This window comes from Thamnophis elegans, chromosome 2 (genome assembly GCF_009769535.1).
Source record: "Thamnophis elegans isolate rThaEle1 chromosome 2, rThaEle1.pri, whole genome shotgun sequence".
In the NCBI taxonomy this organism is placed as follows: domain Eukaryota; kingdom Metazoa; phylum Chordata; class Lepidosauria; order Squamata; family Colubridae; genus Thamnophis; species Thamnophis elegans.
In genome coordinates, this window is record NC_045542.1 from 82766283 (window position 1) to 82785752 (window position 19470).

Sequence of the window (19470 nt, forward strand, 5' to 3'; positions counted from 1 at the left end):
CTTTTATAATTATAATAATAGCAAAGGCACAAATAGAAAATATATAATGGAAAATATAATTTGGTAGATGGTGTAATGAAGCCCAAAGGTGTTCCAAGAACTCTTAGTTTCATTGTTGTCATTAGTTATATTTAGTCATGCTTCCGTTGTAACACAGGATTTTATAGCAGCTTTTTGCCTGATAATATCAAATTGACTCATGGTTATTTTTTACTAGTGAACGAAGTGGCATATTTTGGATATATCAGATAAACAAAAAGAAAGAGAAGCATATTTACTTATCATGTTTAATCTTATCATGTTTTTAAACATATTACAATAAAAAATATTTCCTTTTTTGGAGTATAAAAAAAGAAGTTATTAGTTTAGTTTTTGATTTCATAAGTTGCTTCTTTTCATTTAAGCCAATACTTCCCCAATGTAGGTAAATTATTCCAATTGGGTAAAAGTGGTTTTATGAATCCATTACCTATCACAAGAGTGTCATTTAAATTAACTTAAAGATCGCCATGTGTATTAAAATATATTTGAAAATCCCTAACAGTATTCTTGTTAAGATAAAAAGCTATGAAATTACCAATGGTAATTTGTAGAAAGGACATAAAAATCTTTAAGTTACCACCATTTGTTTAGCAATCAAAGTTATGACAGTACTTAAGGAAGGAGCTTACAATTAGTCCTTGGAAGTTTGAGAAGACTTTCTAATAAGCAGTTTTGGATAACAGAGGAAAAGGTTGAGAACCACAGCCTTAGGCTGACAAAAGCCACAATGCAGGGAATCCTCAACTTATGACCATAGCTAAGCCAAAAATTTCTGAAGCAATATAGTTGTTAAGTGAGCTTTGCCCCATTTTATGACCTTTCTTGCCACAGTTGTTAAGTGAATCACCACAGATGGTAAATTAGTAACATGGTTGTTAAGTAAATTTGGCTTCCCCACTGATTTTCCTATTCAGAAGATCCCAAAAGGTGATTTCATGACCATGAGATACTGCAACCATCATAAATACATGCCAGTTGCCAAGTATCCAAACTTTGATCATGTGACCATGGGAATTTCTGACACATTGTTTTAGTGCCACAATAATCCAAAACCACTTTAATGAAAGACTGCAGAAGCACCAGGATATTGATCTGCCAGGTCTTCTCCAAACCTAATTATAGACATAGCAGTTCCTTATTTTTCAGGGTTCCAAACTGAAGGACAAAAGAATTACAACACTCTAACGTACGATAATATAATAGACATTACCCCACACTCCAAAGTCTATTACTGTACGATGAACAAAATTACAATATAGAATGTGTATTGGAAGGGATGTTATAGGCCAACTAGTCAAACCCTCCATTCTGTGCAGAAATCTAAAAGTACCGTATTTTTTGGAGTATAAGACGCACCCTTTTCCCTGAAAAAAGAGGCTGAAAATCTGGGTGCATCTTAAACACTGAATACAGCATTTTTGCCTCCTGAAACCCCACCCCCTTCACCATAATGGCCGTGCATAGCTTTTAGGAGGCTTTCATAGAACAAATTAATTGAGTGATGAATATTTTGTTATTCATTTTGTTTGTAGGTCTGCTTTATTCTAAATGTGGATGAGCAGTAGCAGATTAAAAAGATAAACTAAAATAAAACCAAATATATGCAAAGTCTTGTCTGCTAATAATGACTACCGTATTTTTCAGAGTATAAGACGCACCATTTTCCCTCAAAAAAGAGGCTGAAAATCTGGGTGCATCTTATACACTGAGTACAGCATTTTTTTGCCTCCCGAAACCCCTCCCCTTCACCAAAATGGCTGTTCATAGCCTCTAGGAAGCTTTTAGAGTCTCTAGAAAGCTTTTTTAAAAATGGCCCGTTTTTTTGCTTAATTTTATCCCCCAGCCCCCAGGAGCACTCTATAAGCTTCCTAAAAACTATCCATGCCCTTTTTTTTTTTTTTTACAAAAAACTGACCCGTTTTTATGAAAAACTGTCCGGTTTTTTGCTCCTTTTTGCCCCCCCCCCCCCGCACTCTGCAAGCCCCCTAAACGCTATTCATGCCATTTTTCGGGGGGGGGGTTGGACCTATTTTTGTGAAAAATGGGGCATTTTTGGGAGGATTGCAGAGTGAAAAAACTTTTTTTTTAATTTGCCTCTTCAAAACCTTGGTGCGTCTTATACTCCGGTGCTTCTTATACTCTGAAAAATATGGTAGGCTATATTTGAGTTTAAATATAGATTATTCACCCTAACCTAAACAATATATGAGAGTATACAGAGTTTATTCAGTTTTAGCAACCCAAGTATGCATGTCTAATTGCAACCTAGAACATACTTGCAACTTGGGTTTTAGCAGGTATAAGAACTAGCCAAAAATCAGATCCTAGGTTTCCAAAATTTAAATAGAGATACTTTTTGCAGACAATATCTTCATATTCATCCCATCCACCCAAATAAGCTCTTGTACATATATTCATGATTTATTAAAGAACAGCTAAATGTTATTTGGGTTAGTTTGAAATAGAACTATTTCGAGTATATGACGTTACTCACTGATCCAGTGCTCTATAATAAATGTCAAGATCCTTGTTTGCCAGTTCTGTGGTCCTCATAACTATCATCATTTCTCTATATTTCTCTTCAGCATCTTTAAACTGTTGTTCTTTCAGCTCTCTTTTATATCTCAGGATCTCCTCCTCAAATCCATGCTGCCGACCCAGTGCCAAACTATGGCTTCTTTTCAAATCCTCTATTTTTTCTTCAAAATGTTTTTGATTTCTAAGTTAAAAAAAAAAAAGATCAACTTACAGTTTTATTATTAGTTTTCCAGGGCACAGAAAATTATGAGCAAAAAGTATTGCCTACTTGATTACAAAAGAAATGTACATGAGGAATTAGGGCACTATGGAAATTGAGAGGACATTTTCAACAGAAAGAAGCAAGAATCCTCATTTTAAATGAAGTATAATACAATGAAAAACAAACTGTTAAAGTATAAAATGGGATGAAGAAATGACATTTTAACAGACATGTGTATTAATAATGTAAAGGCACTATGACTGAATGCCTGAGTGCATTCAAATCTCTGAAATCAGAGATTTTGGTTTATAGAAGGAAAATAAATTTAAAAAGATACAAAGAAAGTCACTAACTTCATGATAGCTGATATGCAAACATGATTCAACCATAGATGACAATAAATTACCTTACATCTTTAACATATCATATTTTTCATAAGGGAAATGTTTCCCATAATATCTAAAAGCCATAGTTACCATTAACTGATCTGTAGTTTTAATCACTGTTCCAGTTTAAAGATAAAATAGTCTGTAGTCCTCCACTTATGACTGAAATGGAACCTGCTCATTATGGTGGCAATTTGCAATGGCCATTAAAGGGAGATGGCCTCACTTAATGACACCCCCCCTCAATCCTGCTCTCCCTGAGGCAGTCATTAAATGGTGTCTCAGGGATAGGGGAGGCCCTGGGGAGCCATCCAGCTAAAAAGGAGCAGACAAGCAGCAAATGGCTTTGCAAAACCAAAAACAGCCGAGCAAGGGAAAAGAGTCCAGTTACATTAGCCTTAGCCTTAGCCTGAGTACCACCTTCCAATGCTGAAGAGGCTTCCAAACAAGTCTAAATGCATGGCTGTGAGAAGCCCTGATGCTCTGAAACACCAGGGCGGTGGAAGCTTAAGTGATCTATCCATAGGTCACTACTAGGCCTCTGATCCGATCATCTGGCAGTCAGGAGACCTAGGCTCTCCTAGGGTTTGGGGAAGCGAGCCTGCTTGTTATAGTGATATATGGCCATTCTACCTCTGCTGAAACATTATTTCTGAGGCAGCATTTCACGGTTGAAACAGCTTATAACAATTTATATATCAGGATGTTCTCAGCATTAGTTTCAGATCCCTTACTTGTAACCTGAACCTGTTTGCTTGAGCCGTGCCCTGTCAAGCAACAGAAAATAATTTTGTCTCATTATATTTCAAGAATTACAATAGCTGTTTAGCCATGATATGCCTCTGATAAGATGAACTGCAGCTCATGAAAACTTATGTCTTTTCATAAAAATAGTCAGAAAAGGTGCCACCAGACTCTTTCTAATTAACAGCTGCCTTATAACTATAAGCTTACAACTATAGAAATGATGTAGAAATTACATCTGATCTATGCTTAATCATGGTAACAAATCAATAGAGATATCAACATTAGAGGCAGTGAGCCTTGCGATACCACATGTTGAGCATAAACAATAGAAGAAACACTGAAGCACTATTTAGTTATCACAAACACATGGTCTGAAATCAGTCAAGTTGATTGCTCATGCTACAATTATTGAGAGAAGAGAATCATCTAATCAAAAAAGTAGGTTTACAAGAGAGTCTTCTATCACTAGGCAGACACTACAAAGATACTTGTGACCACATAAGAAAAAATACTTAAAATGCAAATACTTGAGGTCTAATGCCTTTGCTTTAGAAATGATTTTTCTTTATAAAGCAAGATATACCTTTTCAGTTGTGGTACTTGCATTTCCCCCATTTCCTTCAAAAGCTGTTTTATGTTATCTTCAACTTCTTTTAGATCTTCCTTTCTTTTTCTTAAAGTAAGATTATCTTCTAACCATCGTTCCTGAATCTAAATTCAAATAAAATGAAAAGTGAATTATTCTATACTATTTTATCCCATTACAATCAGAAGAACATAAGTAATGGGTTTTGTTAACAAGGAGCTGTTATCAGATATTCTCCAAGACTGCAACATCATGATCCCTTAAAATGATAAACAAATTTTAATTTCTTGAATTTCATGACTTAACCAGAGAAAGTTGCATGGGTAAACCAAATTAGCTTTAAAAAAAGATATGTCCACTCACAGTTTGAGAATCTGTTCAAAAATACTCTTTAAGCTTTACTTTAATCTTTTAGGTGCATATATTATTTTAGACAGTTATTTTGGTGAACAGCTAATCTACACTTAATGATCGGTTGCTTAACACCAGTTTGAAATTATGATGGCCTTGGAAATGGTTATTTATGCCCCATAAAGGACTTCTACCACAGAATGTTGCACACAGCCCTGCCCCCCCGGTCAGATGATTGCGATCTGGCTGTTCACACCCATGTCCAATTGCCAAGTGCCCCATGGTCATGTGATCACAACTTGCAACGTTCTCTGCCAACCTTCCCAGAAAGTTAATGGGGAAGCCAGTAGGGGAGGCTGCAAACTGTTATCATCTTTAAGCAAGACTCCCTTTCATCTCTGGGAGCTGGATGAAAGAGGTCCTTGCCACAGCTGAAATTCAAGCATGCATGGAGCCCCAAATCCCTCTCTCCCAATCCCTGCAGAGAGCCCCAAAAAGGGAGGGAGACAAAGACATCTAGCTCTTGTTCTGCCTGAACCTTGGCATCCGAAATTCAAGAATGCTTGGAGCCCCAAACCCCTTTATCCCTGCCTCTGCACACAACTCTTCAGAGGCAGAGAAATACTCCCAGTTCTATGCCTCACAAGCTAAAATCCAATCATTCACAGAGGCCAAATTTCTCCAGTCACATGGGCTTAACTACCACTTTGCTCAATGACCTGGACTCCAATTCCAATTGTAGTCATTAAGTGAATTATTGCAATAGTTAGGACATCAGGTGGGAATCTATGAAATCCAATCCCACCTTAGCCTCAAAACCAACTTGGACAAGTCACTGTAACCTTGGACCAGTCACTGTTTCTCAACTCTAGGGAAGCAAGCAATGGCAAGCCATTTTCTAAAATCTTGCCAAATAAACTACAACAAGGTACTAATCAAAAGTCAACACTGACTCAAAGGTACCTGATGTCTTAACTATTATTAATTTAACTGACACCAGAACTGAACTTTTTCCCCCCAGATGAAATCGCATTGCGCACGAAGAATCATGTCCAGAATAGAAAGATATATGTAGAATCAAATTGCGCATTAAAACAGTAAAAAATACTCCCACCGCAGAATAAGTCTTCTTTATTCTTTACTTTCCATAGAGACTCTGAGGCATATAAGGCAGCACATAGATAAGCAAGTCTCTCTGCACAAGTGAATGTCAGCCAAATGCTTCATTCAAGTATATTTATTCAAGCAACATAAATCATTTTAAAATTTCATACTATTGTATTTAGGTTTACAGAAGCAATAAAGAATAAAGCAAGTTCCAAAGGACAGAATTAGTGTACTGATGATTGCCATTCAATAAATAGAACACAGTTTATTTTCTGAAATAACATTCAAGATTGAATGAGATTACTAGTAAATTGTACCCCCATGATAAAGCATAGGAGGCATTTCTGCTTCATTTCAATTACTTCTTAAGTATCAGAGGATTTTATTGCAACCACTGCACAATTACATTATAAAGTCACAAGTTAAATCACTGTCACTTGTTTTATTAAACTGTATAATAATTATCAGCAAATATGATGCAATTCTAAGATATCTAAGATATCACAGTGGTTCTTGTCTATTAACATTTCAGATTAAAGTATTACTAAAATGTGGAGGAAACTATGCATTATACTATTAGATTAATGGAAGAGATAAAGGTACCTTTTGTGTATCAATATCTTGCCTAATTGTTCCCATTTCTTTATTTATCTTCTCTTTCTTTTTCTCACAATCTACTACCCGAAATGTGACTTCCTCCAGTTCAGATTCCTTTTGCTACAAATGAAAAATAAATAAACATTTTAGTGTTCAAAATTACATGTAAAATCTTGTGATGAAACTTTCTGAAAATTATTATTATTTATTAGCTTTTTGCTAATTACCTGCTTGTATTCTTCTTTCCCTTCTTGGATATAATTCTCAATCTCTTTCATATGGCTATGGACATTTTTAACTTTTTCTTTAATATCATTTATCTGTTAAAATACATAAGAAGTATGCTTGATTCTAAGAAATATAAATATATTAATCAATAGAAAATATTGTTCAAGTAATATATATTTCAAAACACTGTAGGTTCTCACTGCACCTTACCTTAATTAGAGCAGAATGTTTTGAAGAGAAACAATATGAAATTTGTAACATGTTGCTCAGATCGTAGGAAATAAAATGTTGATTTTTCCTTATAGCTCAATTGTGATTTTTGCAAAGATTACTGTGAAGATCTACAGGTGTCTGGTTATTATTTTCTTCCCCGCCCCTTGGTAATGTTTGATAAGTGGAGGGGGAAGGGTTTTATAACATCCTTTGGGGAAGTACCATTTCAAGCGTGGATGCCGGACAGCTTTATAACTGTAGAACTGGCAACTTATTCTTAACTGCTTTTCTAATAATCTTTAGCACAGATAAATGTTTCTTGTTCCATAGCTATTATGCAATAGACTAATATTAAAGCTAAGCAAATCTTTTGAAACAGAAATTTTGCATTAAGTAATGAAGCAACACCTTTCTTCAAATGGTTAAGGCAGGAACTTCTTTTCTTCAATTCTAATACGTATTTGAAGGATTTCATTTCTCACCACTCTTCATTGCAAGAACTGTCTAATGATTCCTGTAGTCTGCTTTCATTTCCTTCAGAGGTTGAGGGTCTAGGGTACTTCCACATGACAGTTGCAGTATGTTGGACCCCTCGCAACCTGATTTGAAACTAATCTCTTCACTTGTGATAGCTTCAAGCTGCTAAGTACAGAACCAAATAATTCTGTATAGGTGCAAGAAGTTATAACAGGACCAGTCTTCCTCTTTTGAAGGTAACATGCATTCTAAGCCTGTTATTATTTGTGATGTGGCAAGAACAAGACAGCATTTTTGCAACCATGCGTGTTCACAATAGCTCTAACCAAGACTGTAATTATCAGTAAAGAGTCTTTTATGTTTGTGAAGAATGGAGAGAATGTAATAGCTCACTTCGGACCAGAGGCTGTGTATGGAGTAGACTGCTTCTATAAGGGAAAATTAAGGGAGGTTTTTAAAAACTTGTAAAAATGATGAGAAAGAGATCTAAGTTTTCGTTTAACTGTAGGATATAGTGTTGGGCTGATCTGAATGGTTGTCATACTTAAAAACAATAAGAAGATGAAAAAATAACCAAAATACCATAAAATAATCAATAATCCAAAAATAAATTTCCTACAATAATATATAAACCAATTCAGGGCCAGCAGCCAACCTTCTCTTGTGTTATTTTGTAACTTGTATTCTTTTTGTTCAACAACTCTTCTTTTTCTTGTTGTAGTTTTCCCAAAGTTGTTTCCAAAGGAAATAACTGCTCCTTTGCTTCCTAAAAAGAAAAGAAAAAGCACACAATTATCTTTTTTTTGTTTCAGAAATCTGCTTTTTACATGTAGCAGTCTTATGGTTATGTGACTGAATGTATAAAGCTGAACAAAATTGAAACCAAGGCAGGAATAGCCATGATAGTCCTGATATTCACTTGTTATTTTACCTTGATCTCTCTGTTTAAAGATTGCACCTCGGTTGCTAATTCTACAGTCTGTTCTTCAAGTTGCTGTCGACGCTGCATGCCGCTGGAAATCTGAAGTTTCTCAGCTTTGAGCTCATTTACTGTGCACTTTAAATGCTGGACTTGATTTTGTTGATCTTGCTTGAGTGTCTGCTTCAGTTCAATTTTGCTAGTAACTGCAAGCAAAATGAAAGGGAGTCACTTTTGAATAAGCTAGGAAAGAATGCAAATAATTGGATGAAATTCGGTCTAAAATCACGATGGCAAAAATGTGCAGTAGAGTATAGTGGGCACCTTGTCTGCGACTCCTTAAAGCAGCAACTTCTTTCCCAGGATTACATGGCTGCCTTCAGCAGCTGCAGCAGAATACTAAAAAGAGTGTTAAGATTCACTCTTAACAGTTTAAGAGGTTACAGGCACACTGAGCCCACATGTTTGCAAGCACCTTTTTGAATCTGAACCTGAATCATCAAATACAGTGCTTCAAACATGGACCAAATATATCTACCGGTAGATACTTAAAGAAGAAAATATGTGTTTGCTATTAGGAGTTGCAAACACATGCAATGCTTTATTTTGGCACTCCCCAAGTCATGTTTTGGATATTAAATTCAAAGTCTGGCGACTTTGAACCAGGTCATGATTGTCCCAAAGGTGCTTTTTCAAGAGGCAACTAGACTTTCTGGTTTTTCTTTGAAGACGTTTCCCTTCTCATCCAAGAAGCTTCTTCAGCTCTGACAGGATGGTGGGGAGTGGACGGTTTGAAAGAGAGGTCAAATAGGCCATCTATGTCAAATTTGAACAGCCCTCTCTCAACAGAGGGATAGGGGTAATAGACATCATCTATTTCCAGTCTACAACATAGTCTGTTCAGCAGTTCCAAGAAGGCTCGACACCCATTTGCATTAATCAGGTGACGCTGAGGACAGAGATAAACTTCCAGGTAGCCTTAATGACTCGCTAAAAATGCAAATGACCAGCTGTCTGCAAGGAGTATAAATCCTTCCATTCTCCACCATACAATCAAAGTTGAAGAAGCTTCTTGGATGAGAAGTGAAATGTCTTCCAAGAAAAACCAGAAACTGCAGTTGCCTCTTGAAATAAAAAACACATTTGAGTTAAATCCAAGTGTTGCACAGTCATAGTCAAAGGCTTTACTTGCTTATAAATATAGCATTACAGGTAGTTCTTGCTTGCCACGACTGGGACCAGCAACTCCATTACTAAGTTAAGCAAATTGTTAAGCAAGACATCCCATGACCACAACAGATTTAGGGACTCACTTCCACTGTGGTTGTTATATGAATCACCTGTGGCTGTTAAGCAAGACAGCTTATGACCACAACTTGTGATTTTACTCCCAGCTCTCTCATTGACTCTGCTTGTCGGAAGTAGGCTATGAAGTGCACAAATGGTAATCGGGTCATGATGGATATTGTGTGGGGTTGTTTGGAAAGAAATTAATAGGCATACCTTCAAATTAAATTTCGGTTCTAATTATTACATTTAATTGAAACAATTTGTGCTATATCATTATACTTGTAATTAAAAATTAGAAAAAACTCCTGGAAATAAAGAAACAAAGATCTGTAAGAGAGTCTCCAATATTTGAGTTAAGAAAAATGTATTTGTCAATAATATTACTTTTTATTAGTGAAAGTAGGGATACATTTTAATTTTAGCTGTGCACTTGTAACTGTAAGTATTTCTATCCTACTTTTTCTTCGGGAGCTCAAGGTAACACAAATATCACTTCCTCTTCATGTTTTTAATTTAATATAGCAACTCTTAAAATAAAATAAATAGTGGATTATTTACTAGTATTTCAAATCATAAGATGGGCAGCATTTAATTTAGTAAACCAATAAATATCTTCTTTGAGGAAAAATGATTCCATGATTTTATTAATTTTAAAATTTTGATTTTAAGGATTTTGCATAGGAAACACAGTTAAGGAATGCAGTTTTAGTTATGAAAGCATGATAACTCCTTATATGTCATCACCTGTGTCCCACTGATGTTTTTTTTCCTGTTTCTCTTGGCTCACTTGCAAAAGAGTCCGGCCCAAATCCACTCCCTGGAGCCTAGCAGACTGCTGAGCAATTTTTCTTTCAATATCCTTTAGATCAATCTGGGGGGGAAAAACCAGAAAGAAAATGTTGAGAATCCTGAGGTGCTTAACATAAATCGTCCTCAATGTGCAACCATTTATTCAGCAATCATTTGAAGTTACGATGGTGCTGAATGAATATTAGTTATGATTGGTTGTTAAAAGTTCTGCCACTCTATGGTCACATGATCATAATCTGGGTACTCGGCAACCAGCTTGCACTTATAACCGGTCACAGCCCCCCTCAATCATTGCCAGAAACTCAGTGGGGAAGCTGGCAAAGGTTGAAAGTCCTGCCCAAAGTCTCTCCCACTTGTGCATCCTACCCCAGCCCTTCCGTATTTGTGCTGTACCGACCACTTGCACATTAAGTGCACATGAGGAATCTCAGGCTGAGGAAGGTCATGGGGGGGGGGGGGGGGCTAGCGATGCAATAGGACACCTGCCTCAGACAACCCAAGGCCTCCCCTGAGCCACTGAGATATTACGTGCCTCTTCCCCTGGGGTCCCCACAATTGTTCCCCGCCCCCCATCCTGCTGCTCCAGGTCACTTACCTTGTAAAGATCTAGCCATCTTTCTCCTTTCCACCCTCTCTGCCTGCTTACAGTCTAAGCGTGAAATGGGAAGTTTGAAGCAATCTGATTTCATTGCTCCAAAGTCTCATTGTCTTGCAAATTCTCTTCATCGGGATCTGGTGCAGGCCTTGGTTTGCTGAGAACTGAGGCCTAAAGTATTGCAATGCGAGATCTCGCAATACTGATTTTGTGTGATCTTGCACTACTTTAGGCCTCTGTCCTCTGCGAATGCACCAAAGCAGGCAAAGGAACTGATGGCTTGCTAGATTGTTGCAAGGTGAGTCTCCATAGGCCCATTACCTGTGGAGACCCTGTCAGTGGGGGGGAGGGAGGGAGAAGGGAGAGAAATAGGCAAGGCAAATGTTGCAGTGCTTCTGCCATCATTCGTAAGCGTGAAAGACTGCCATGGTACTGCAACTTTTGTAACTGGGTCGTAAGTATTGAGGGGGGGAGGTTTATGTCATAACTTCAAATGGTCGCTAAGTGAACTGCTATAACTCAAGGATTACCAGTAAATTCAGCAACTTAAGTTTAAGACTGGATTTTAACAAATTTGGGGTTCCATAATATCTATTGCAGCTAAGCATGATACATTTATACAGATGTTCCCAGCAGCCTTAATTGAAGGATTCCTTCCTATTATGTGACCATTTGGGGAAAAAAGCTAAATGAAGAGACATTCTTTTCCAACAATCTTTGCCACTTTGCCCGTAAAGTGTGATAAAGGAAGTGTGCAATCTGGTAAGAAGTATCTTTACCTGATCCCTTTCCATAAGTGTAATATCCTGCAGACATGCTTTTGCACTTCCTTCCTCTGTTATGATAGTACTCAAGAGGGTTTCCTGTTCTTCTATATCAGCTTTAAGGCTTTGAATCTCTCTATTAAGGACCTGTAGCTTGTTTCTCAACTCAGGTATATCCTTTTCATGGAGTTCAGATATCGTTTGTCTTGGTAAGAAACAGAAAATAGAAATGCATGACATTTTCTTTTAACAGTCATAAAGTCAACTTACCACAATTATACTTGGAATTCTAATCTGAATGCTAAAATTATATTTGTTTTGATTGTGATGTCTTACATCAGGGTGTCAAACTCACATCCAGAGGGACAGATGCGTCATGTTCTGACCACGCCTACCGCGAGTTTAGCGAAAGGGGGGGGATTCCTGATACGTCACGTGACGATGAGAGTTTGCCACCCCTGTTCTAAATCTTTCTTTCCCCTAAATGGAATTCTCCTCATGGCATATCCCACTAGAGAAAAAGAGGTGGGGGCAGGGACGGAGGAATCTGTCTACTGTTTCTTCCTGAGCCAACTGTGCCTCTCAAATATTTGGGGATCCTTCACAACCGCATGGCCACTGAGGCTGTTGAGAAGGATAACTGATTATCTAAGCCACTGTATTATTTTATGATGGTACAGAATGCCTGATAAGACAGGAAACCTCTTCAACTTGCACATATCAAAACACTGCCATTCCTGAAAACTTCATTCACTTTACACAGCATAGAATATTGTGATTCCTGCCTCACCTGATAGGTTTCAGAGAAATCATATCATCTCGTTTCTTCTCCCTTTTCTTAAGTTCGGATTCTGTTGTCTTCAGTTTGTCTGGAGCAAGGCGCAGTTTGGCTTGAAGATCATTTATGACATCTTGCAGTTCTGCCTCAGTTTGAAAGACCCTCTGACACACGGGACAACATGACTGGCTTTCGTCTGTTAGTTGTGTGATGAACTGAGAATAAACTGCTGTGGCTCCTGCAAGCATAGCTGTATTGAAAAAACAAATGCTTTTATAAGACAGTGGGAAGATTGAGTTTTACGAAGTATTTTTTCTCACATTCATTTTGGTAGAAAGAAGTAACCACTCTTATTAATGGATGACTGAGGTCAAGAATTTGTACCTATTTACAAAAAAAACCTTCAAAGCTATTTATTATCAAAGCAAAGATAAATCAGTAAAAACAAAGGCTAAAAGCCAGAATATTTACATCAGGAGTTGCAATTCCTTTCCAATTGAACATTTCAGGTAGCCTTTGGTTAATAAGGTAACTGGACCAGAATGTCCATCATTAACAAATGTAATTGTAAAATGCAATGCCAAATGACCACATTACTTAGCCAAGTTTCTGTCAAAATTTCAGTAGCTTAATTTAACAAGACTGTTGGATGACTTGCACACATTGTTGAATCTTTAATCATCTTCAGTGTTACTGTTCAGTATAAACCTCCTAAACTAAGAAGGGAAACATTACGCTTTTGCCCATTTTTTCTATTCTGACATCCATCTCTACTTTGAATGCAGTTCCTGATATTGTTTTAAAGCTTACAAGTTACTGAGTATAAACAAGTATATAAGACAAAAATGATTTGTTTTGTACCCTATGGGAATGGGAAGGTGTTATATAGACTTGCCTCGCTGTTTGGATGTTTTATCAATATCATGCTGCAGTTTATTAAGATCACTTTCAAAGTCTTGACTTCCACAGACATCAAAAAGCTTTTCTTCATATGTGGACAGCTGTTCCTCCTTTTTCCTTAGTTCGGTGGTAATATGACTTTTGTTTTGTTCTGCTGAAACAAGTTCTTTGCTGAAAGGTAAGTACTACAATCAGAACTGAGGTTTTGTTTTGTTTTTTAAAGGTTCAAGTGATTTGATTTTCCTTTTCAAAAGGAAGCTTTTAAAAAATGTTCACTGGGTGGGCACCTCATCCCGACTACCAAATGATGTTCATCAATTCAAAACAACTTTATCTAGCTCTTTGTTACTTAGATTGCTGTGGCATGTATACATGGCTTAGTTCAGACAATATTAGAATACACCATCTGTAGGACTGCATTATGGCTTTGTGTAATTGTTTCTCTATTTCAGGATATCAGTAACTTCCTTAATTTCCTTGATACCTCGCCCATAGTTTTCCATTTTGTATGAATCAAGAAATAGTTTGTAAATTGAATTCTTATCTCAGTTTGGGGTTTAACTCTGGTTGTAATTTGCCTAATATGGATATTACCAAAAACTAATGAAAAGAATCATACTTTTTTTTTTTAAATAAGCTTTTTACGCTTTCATCTTCAAATGAGTTTATAATCTGAAAGGAATAGATGCTTTTGTTTAAAAGAGAATACTCAGAAGAAATGATTCAAATTTTAGGCAGGTCAAATAGCATAAGCAAACATTTTTAACTATAGCACAAAGAATAACCCTCCCAATCATATATGTACTTGTAAAGTTTTACTTGATAAACCCAGTGGACACAATCCTTCTCCCTCCTATATCACTCAGTAACCCAAACAGTGAATCATATGGTTTGCACATTCTACAGGTCTACCACAGCTACCATACCACAACTCCAAGTCTGATTCTCTACTTCCCTCTACCCAAAATCTGTCTCATCTACTTCCTCCATCAAAGTTCTGTTCTGATTTAAGGTTTAAACAACCACATGCTGGGGGTCACTTAGGAACAGCCTTCACCCAAACAAATGTCCTTAACTCTCAGATCTACCAAAGACCACTTACCTGTTTTCCCACTCCCCAACTCTCTGTTAGACTTTGTGGCAAGGCATTAGATTGTAGAACTTTTGTTAGATTTTCCTAATGTTAACTAAACACTGATCATTTCCAGTTTAATTTAATTAAATGCATTCTCTCTGATGGTACCATGATATAATGAATGCTCTAACTCGAGCCATTTAGCTTGGTCTCATTACAGCTTAACTTTATTTTTATTAATAATAATTTATTAAAGATTTACAAAAAAACCTAATACAAACTAAAAGAAAAAAAGAGAAAAATTGGAAAGTGCTGAAAAGAAAAGAAAAAGAAAAACAAAGAAGAAAGAAAAAATAAAAATGCAGGTAGTCCTCAACTTACAACCACAATTGGGTCTGGAATTTCGGAAGCCCCGAGAGATCCAATACAAGCTACATGAAAGTTGGGAAAGTGAGGAGCTCAGGAATGCCAGGGAAAGAATACACTGCCGCTCAGGGGCTTGTTTGTACACTGTAGCTCTTGGGTTACAAGAAGCCTCTGAGTTGCAGTGCAGCGTGAAGTCATAGCTATCTCTGGAAGCCTCAGCTGTCCCAACAGCATGGCTCAAAGGGGCTTCTTGGTATACCATGGTTCTGGAGCAGGGGTGGGTTCCAGCAGGCACTACTGCCAGTTTGCTCATGGATGCACTGCGTGTGCGTGCTGCTCGTGCATGCAGTGCAGTTAAAATTGTTCTGCGCATGTGCAGGGCCCAAAAACAAGATGGCAGCACCTATGGTGCTGCCCGGAGAACCAGTTTGGGGGCATGGCAGGCCTGGGTTGCTGCTGGTTCCAGCAACCCAGGCCGCCAAACCACTACTGGTTCGGCCAAACCAGTCCGAACCGGTAGGAACCCACCACTGCTCTGGAGCTGCAAGAAGCTCAGTGCTAAACAGCTTCTCCAGGAAGTCCTAAGGAAACCCCACTAGCATAGTATCTTCTTCTCCATCTTCCCCAGGTCTCTCAAGAACAGGCAAGCTGTTTAGATAACAGCATGCCTGATTGGGACAACAGAGAGAATCACCTTTGGAAGAAGGTCTAGTGGTGTGATGCTTGAGGCAACATGACTCAGTGGAAGCAGCAGTGCTTGGGCTGAAGAAGAGGGCAGTGGCAGCTGACTGAGCCTGCCAAAGTTCCTGGGCTGTACTTCAACCCTAGCCCCAGCCCTGCCAAGAAGTGCTGATGTACAAAGCAGCCAAAGAGACATAGATGTGGGGGAGATTAATGAGAGGGCAGGGGGGAGATGAAGCATCCCTGCAGTTGTAAGTGTGGGCAGGCTCCATTATAGCTGTGAGTCAAGGATTACCTGTATTAGGATAATATGGGGGCTGGGAGAATACTGTTTGCAGTCTTAGGTCTTTGTTTGAAAAGAACTAACCAAAATATTGAAAATAATCCCTCTTTTAAGGCAATCCATTATACATAACTCTTAATTTATAATGTAATTCAAAGTACATTTCAAAAAGTTTATTTAGACCAGGGTTGTCAAACTCGCAGCCTGCAGGCCAGGTGTGTCACGTACTGGCCAAGCCCATGTCTGAAGGGGGGGGGGGAGCCCTGATACATCACGTGACGCTGCCTTGACGAAGTGAGTTTGACACCTCTGATTTAGATTATATTCTGTACTAATGTTTAAAAAGTGAAAGACAAATATAATTCATGTTAATCACTACATTTCACTACAGCAAATAAAATTAGTACTTACTTGAGCTTGGCAAGCTTGTCTCTTGTTTGGTTAATTTCTTTAACTCTTGAGTGAAGCCAATCTTCAAGCTGATTTTTGCTTGGGAAAAATCCCAACAAGCAGATTAAATCTTCATTGTGTCTAAATTTAATTTTTCTGATTTGGTCTTCTTTGTCAGCCTTAAAAAAAAGAAACAACAGTTTCATCACTTATAAGCAAGAAAGTATTTCTTGTTCTGTAAATATTGAACTAGCTTAGACTTAATAATATACATAAAGAAAGCTTTATACATTTTCAATATATTTTTGTCAATACTATTAAATAAACATTGTTAAATACTGCATGGATGTGGGAAATTATGTTAATCTGAGTACTCCAAATGATGGATCGAGCATTATACTGGAACTAGCTGTGGCTTTCATGGAAACTTGACATCATTTGTGTCAAATATTTCAAGCATAAGAGTGTCTGATAAAATACCCTACTTTATCTTTTTTCAGCATATCCATTTGGGTTATAATTGCAGTATTCAGGTTCAGTTGTTCCATCTCTTTATCCAGTTTCCGAAGCGTACCGTCCAAATTTGTCTTTTCTCTTTGCAGTTCCTTAATTTCCATTTCTAGGGTTTCAACATTGCAATTTTTCTCAGCTTCAGCTAATTCATGTTTCTAAAAGGAAATAAAAGCAGATTTTTACCTCCATTTAGTTATGCATAAAACTGTATTTACTGAATTAATACTAATCCTAGTGATAGATACCAGATATTCTTTGTAGCCGCTGAAGAAAACATCTCTCAGTCATTACCACAATTGCACTTTCCTATGAAAAAACCATCTGAATACAGAAATAGTGCTACATTAAGTGTGCCCTTCTCAAACTGATGGGTTTCTTCCACATACGTAAGTGAAAAAAAGTGATATGCTCAGACTCCTGGCTATACCAAAATAGCCTCTTGTGTTCTGTTCTGATATCTGACAGGTAACAAGGTGATAATTAAGAAGTTATTTTGGTGGCATCTTCTTCACATTTCATCATCAAAGGGGAATGTATGTCCTGCTTTAGGGACGTGGTGGCTCAGTGGCTAAGATGTTGTGCTTGTTGATTAGAAAGATCGGCAATTCAAATCCCTAGCGCCGCGTAACGGAGCGAGCTCCCGTTACTGGTCCCAGTTTCTGCCAACCTAGTAGCAGTTCGAAAGCATGTAAAAATACAAGTAGAAAAATAGGAACCACCTTTGGTGGTAATATAACAGCGTTCCGTGTCCCTTTGGCGTTTAGTCATGCCGGCCACATCACCATGGAGACATCTTCAGAAAGCGCTGGCTCTTCAGCTTTGAAACGGAGATGAGCACCACCCCCTAGATTCAGGAATGACTAGCACAGATGTGTGAGGAGAACCTTGACCTTTACCTATGGCCTGGTTTGAATTGGACTACATGGGGAAGCTGTGAGTTTAATATCATCCTACTTGGAAACAATAAATGAGGTATTAGTTTCAGAATATGTGTTTAGATAGTATTTAGAACAATCTATACATATGAACAGCTTTGTTTATCTTTTAGTTTAATTGCATATATAGTTTCTTAATCAAGGCTTACTGCTTTTGTAAATTCTTGGTCCAGTTCTAGGAGTCGATTTGATGATCCTTCCAGCTGATGTAATTCCTGTTTCAGATTCTTTACTTCAAGTTGTTTCTTATTTTGAATATCTGCCTTTAGGACAATAGTTCTTTCAAGTCCAGTTTTTTTATCCCTTATTTCATCCATTTGTTTCTGTTTAATTGTTTCCTTCTCGCTAAATTCTTTCTGAAAAAGAGATAAAAATCACAGTTTATTTAAAAAAGGTTGTGCATGTAGTGCTCAACCTACGATCACAATTGAGCCCAAAATTTATGTTGCTAAGTGAGACATTTGTTAAGCGAGCTTTGCCCCATTTTACAACCTTTCTTGCCACACCTATGAAGTGAATCATTGCAGTTAGTAGCATGGTTATTAAGGGAATCTGGCTATCCCACTGACTTTGCTTTGACAGGAGGTCACAAAAGGTGATCAGATGACCCCAGGACACTGCAAAGGTTAGTTGCAAAGTGTCTGAATTTTTATCAAATGACCACGGTGATACTTGCAAGTATGAAAAAAGATTATGTCACTTTTTTCAGTGATGTTGTAACTTAATCAAATTTAATGTATGCAAATTTACTGTTAAAAGTAATGTTTTATATTTAAAAAGTCAATAAAAATCACTGATAAGGGCTGAGCTAGAATCCCTCTCATAGCCTGCCTTTTGTCTGAAATGAGCTCTTTGGTTCTGGAACATAACATGTCATAAATTAATGCCAGGTTACTCACCATCTAACCTAATTTGCTGCACTGGCAGACTAACATATCAGAAAGGGTTTTTTTTTTAATTTAACCAGTGACATACGTATGCTTGCAGAAGTTGTCTCTAATGCATATATAATACATTTATTTTTATTTCTATTCAAAAATAGTTTCTGGGATATTTAACAGAAATATACTGGGGTAAAGCAAAAAAAAAATCAGAAAAAGAAAAAAACCCCAAGATTTTGTTCTTACTGGCTATTTTTCCTTATCTCTGCCAAATAAAATGCTCCTGCCATCAAGTTCACTTTTCTCCAGTTGTAACCAAAAAGAAAAGAACATACAGTAAAAATGACTCATATGAATTTCCCTATAAGATACTATTTCAGTGTTCTTTAAAAGAAATATGTTTTTATTTATATCCTAATCTCACTACAATTTAGAATACAGAGATTATTTTCCTATTTTAGACCCACTGAGCCTTTAAAAATATACAAACATAAATAGTTACCATTAAATTATTAGCAGTTTCCATATCTTTGTCCTGTCTCTCTTTTACCAGCCTCTGAAAATTATTGATTTGCCTTTCGTTTAAAGGTGCTCTTTCAAATCCTTCCAATTCCAACTGAGCTGCCAAAGATTGAATTAATGAATCTCGGGTTCTAATATGCTGCTGGTAACGATCCGCCTGTATCTGAAGACGACCTTCACAAAAAAAAAAAAAAAAAAACCAAACCCAGAATTTAAACATTATATAATGTATTTCAGGATTGTTGATAAGATTTTAAAAACTGTAAAAGTCATCTATATGTAAATTAAAAAAAA

The 19470-nt window shown here is 37.1% G+C and overlaps 1 protein-coding gene across 2 annotated transcripts in view; it reads right to left on the reverse strand.

The window, feature by feature from the left end:
• RAD50 (RAD50 double strand break repair protein) overlaps positions 1-19470 on the reverse strand; it is a 44018-nt gene that overhangs the window by 13776 nt on the left and 10772 nt on the right. For both annotated transcript variants that reach the window (XM_032211268.1, XM_032211267.1), the window contains exons 9-22: positions 19157-19350; positions 17923-18129; positions 16811-16993; positions 16347-16504; positions 13526-13701; positions 12643-12880; positions 11868-12057; positions 10428-10554; positions 8406-8599; positions 8130-8240; positions 6784-6876; positions 6563-6676; positions 4499-4626; positions 2537-2761 (exon numbers count right to left, since the gene is read on the reverse strand). In XM_032211268.1, the coding sequence (XP_032067159.1) occupies positions 2537-2761; positions 4499-4626; positions 6563-6676; positions 6784-6876; positions 8130-8240; positions 8406-8599; positions 10428-10554; positions 11868-12057; positions 12643-12880; positions 13526-13701; positions 16347-16504; positions 16811-16993; positions 17923-18129; positions 19157-19350 (2338 nt within the window). The remainder of the gene's footprint in view (positions 1-2536; positions 2762-4498; positions 4627-6562; positions 6677-6783; positions 6877-8129; positions 8241-8405; positions 8600-10427; positions 10555-11867; positions 12058-12642; positions 12881-13525; positions 13702-16346; positions 16505-16810; positions 16994-17922; positions 18130-19156; positions 19351-19470) is intronic.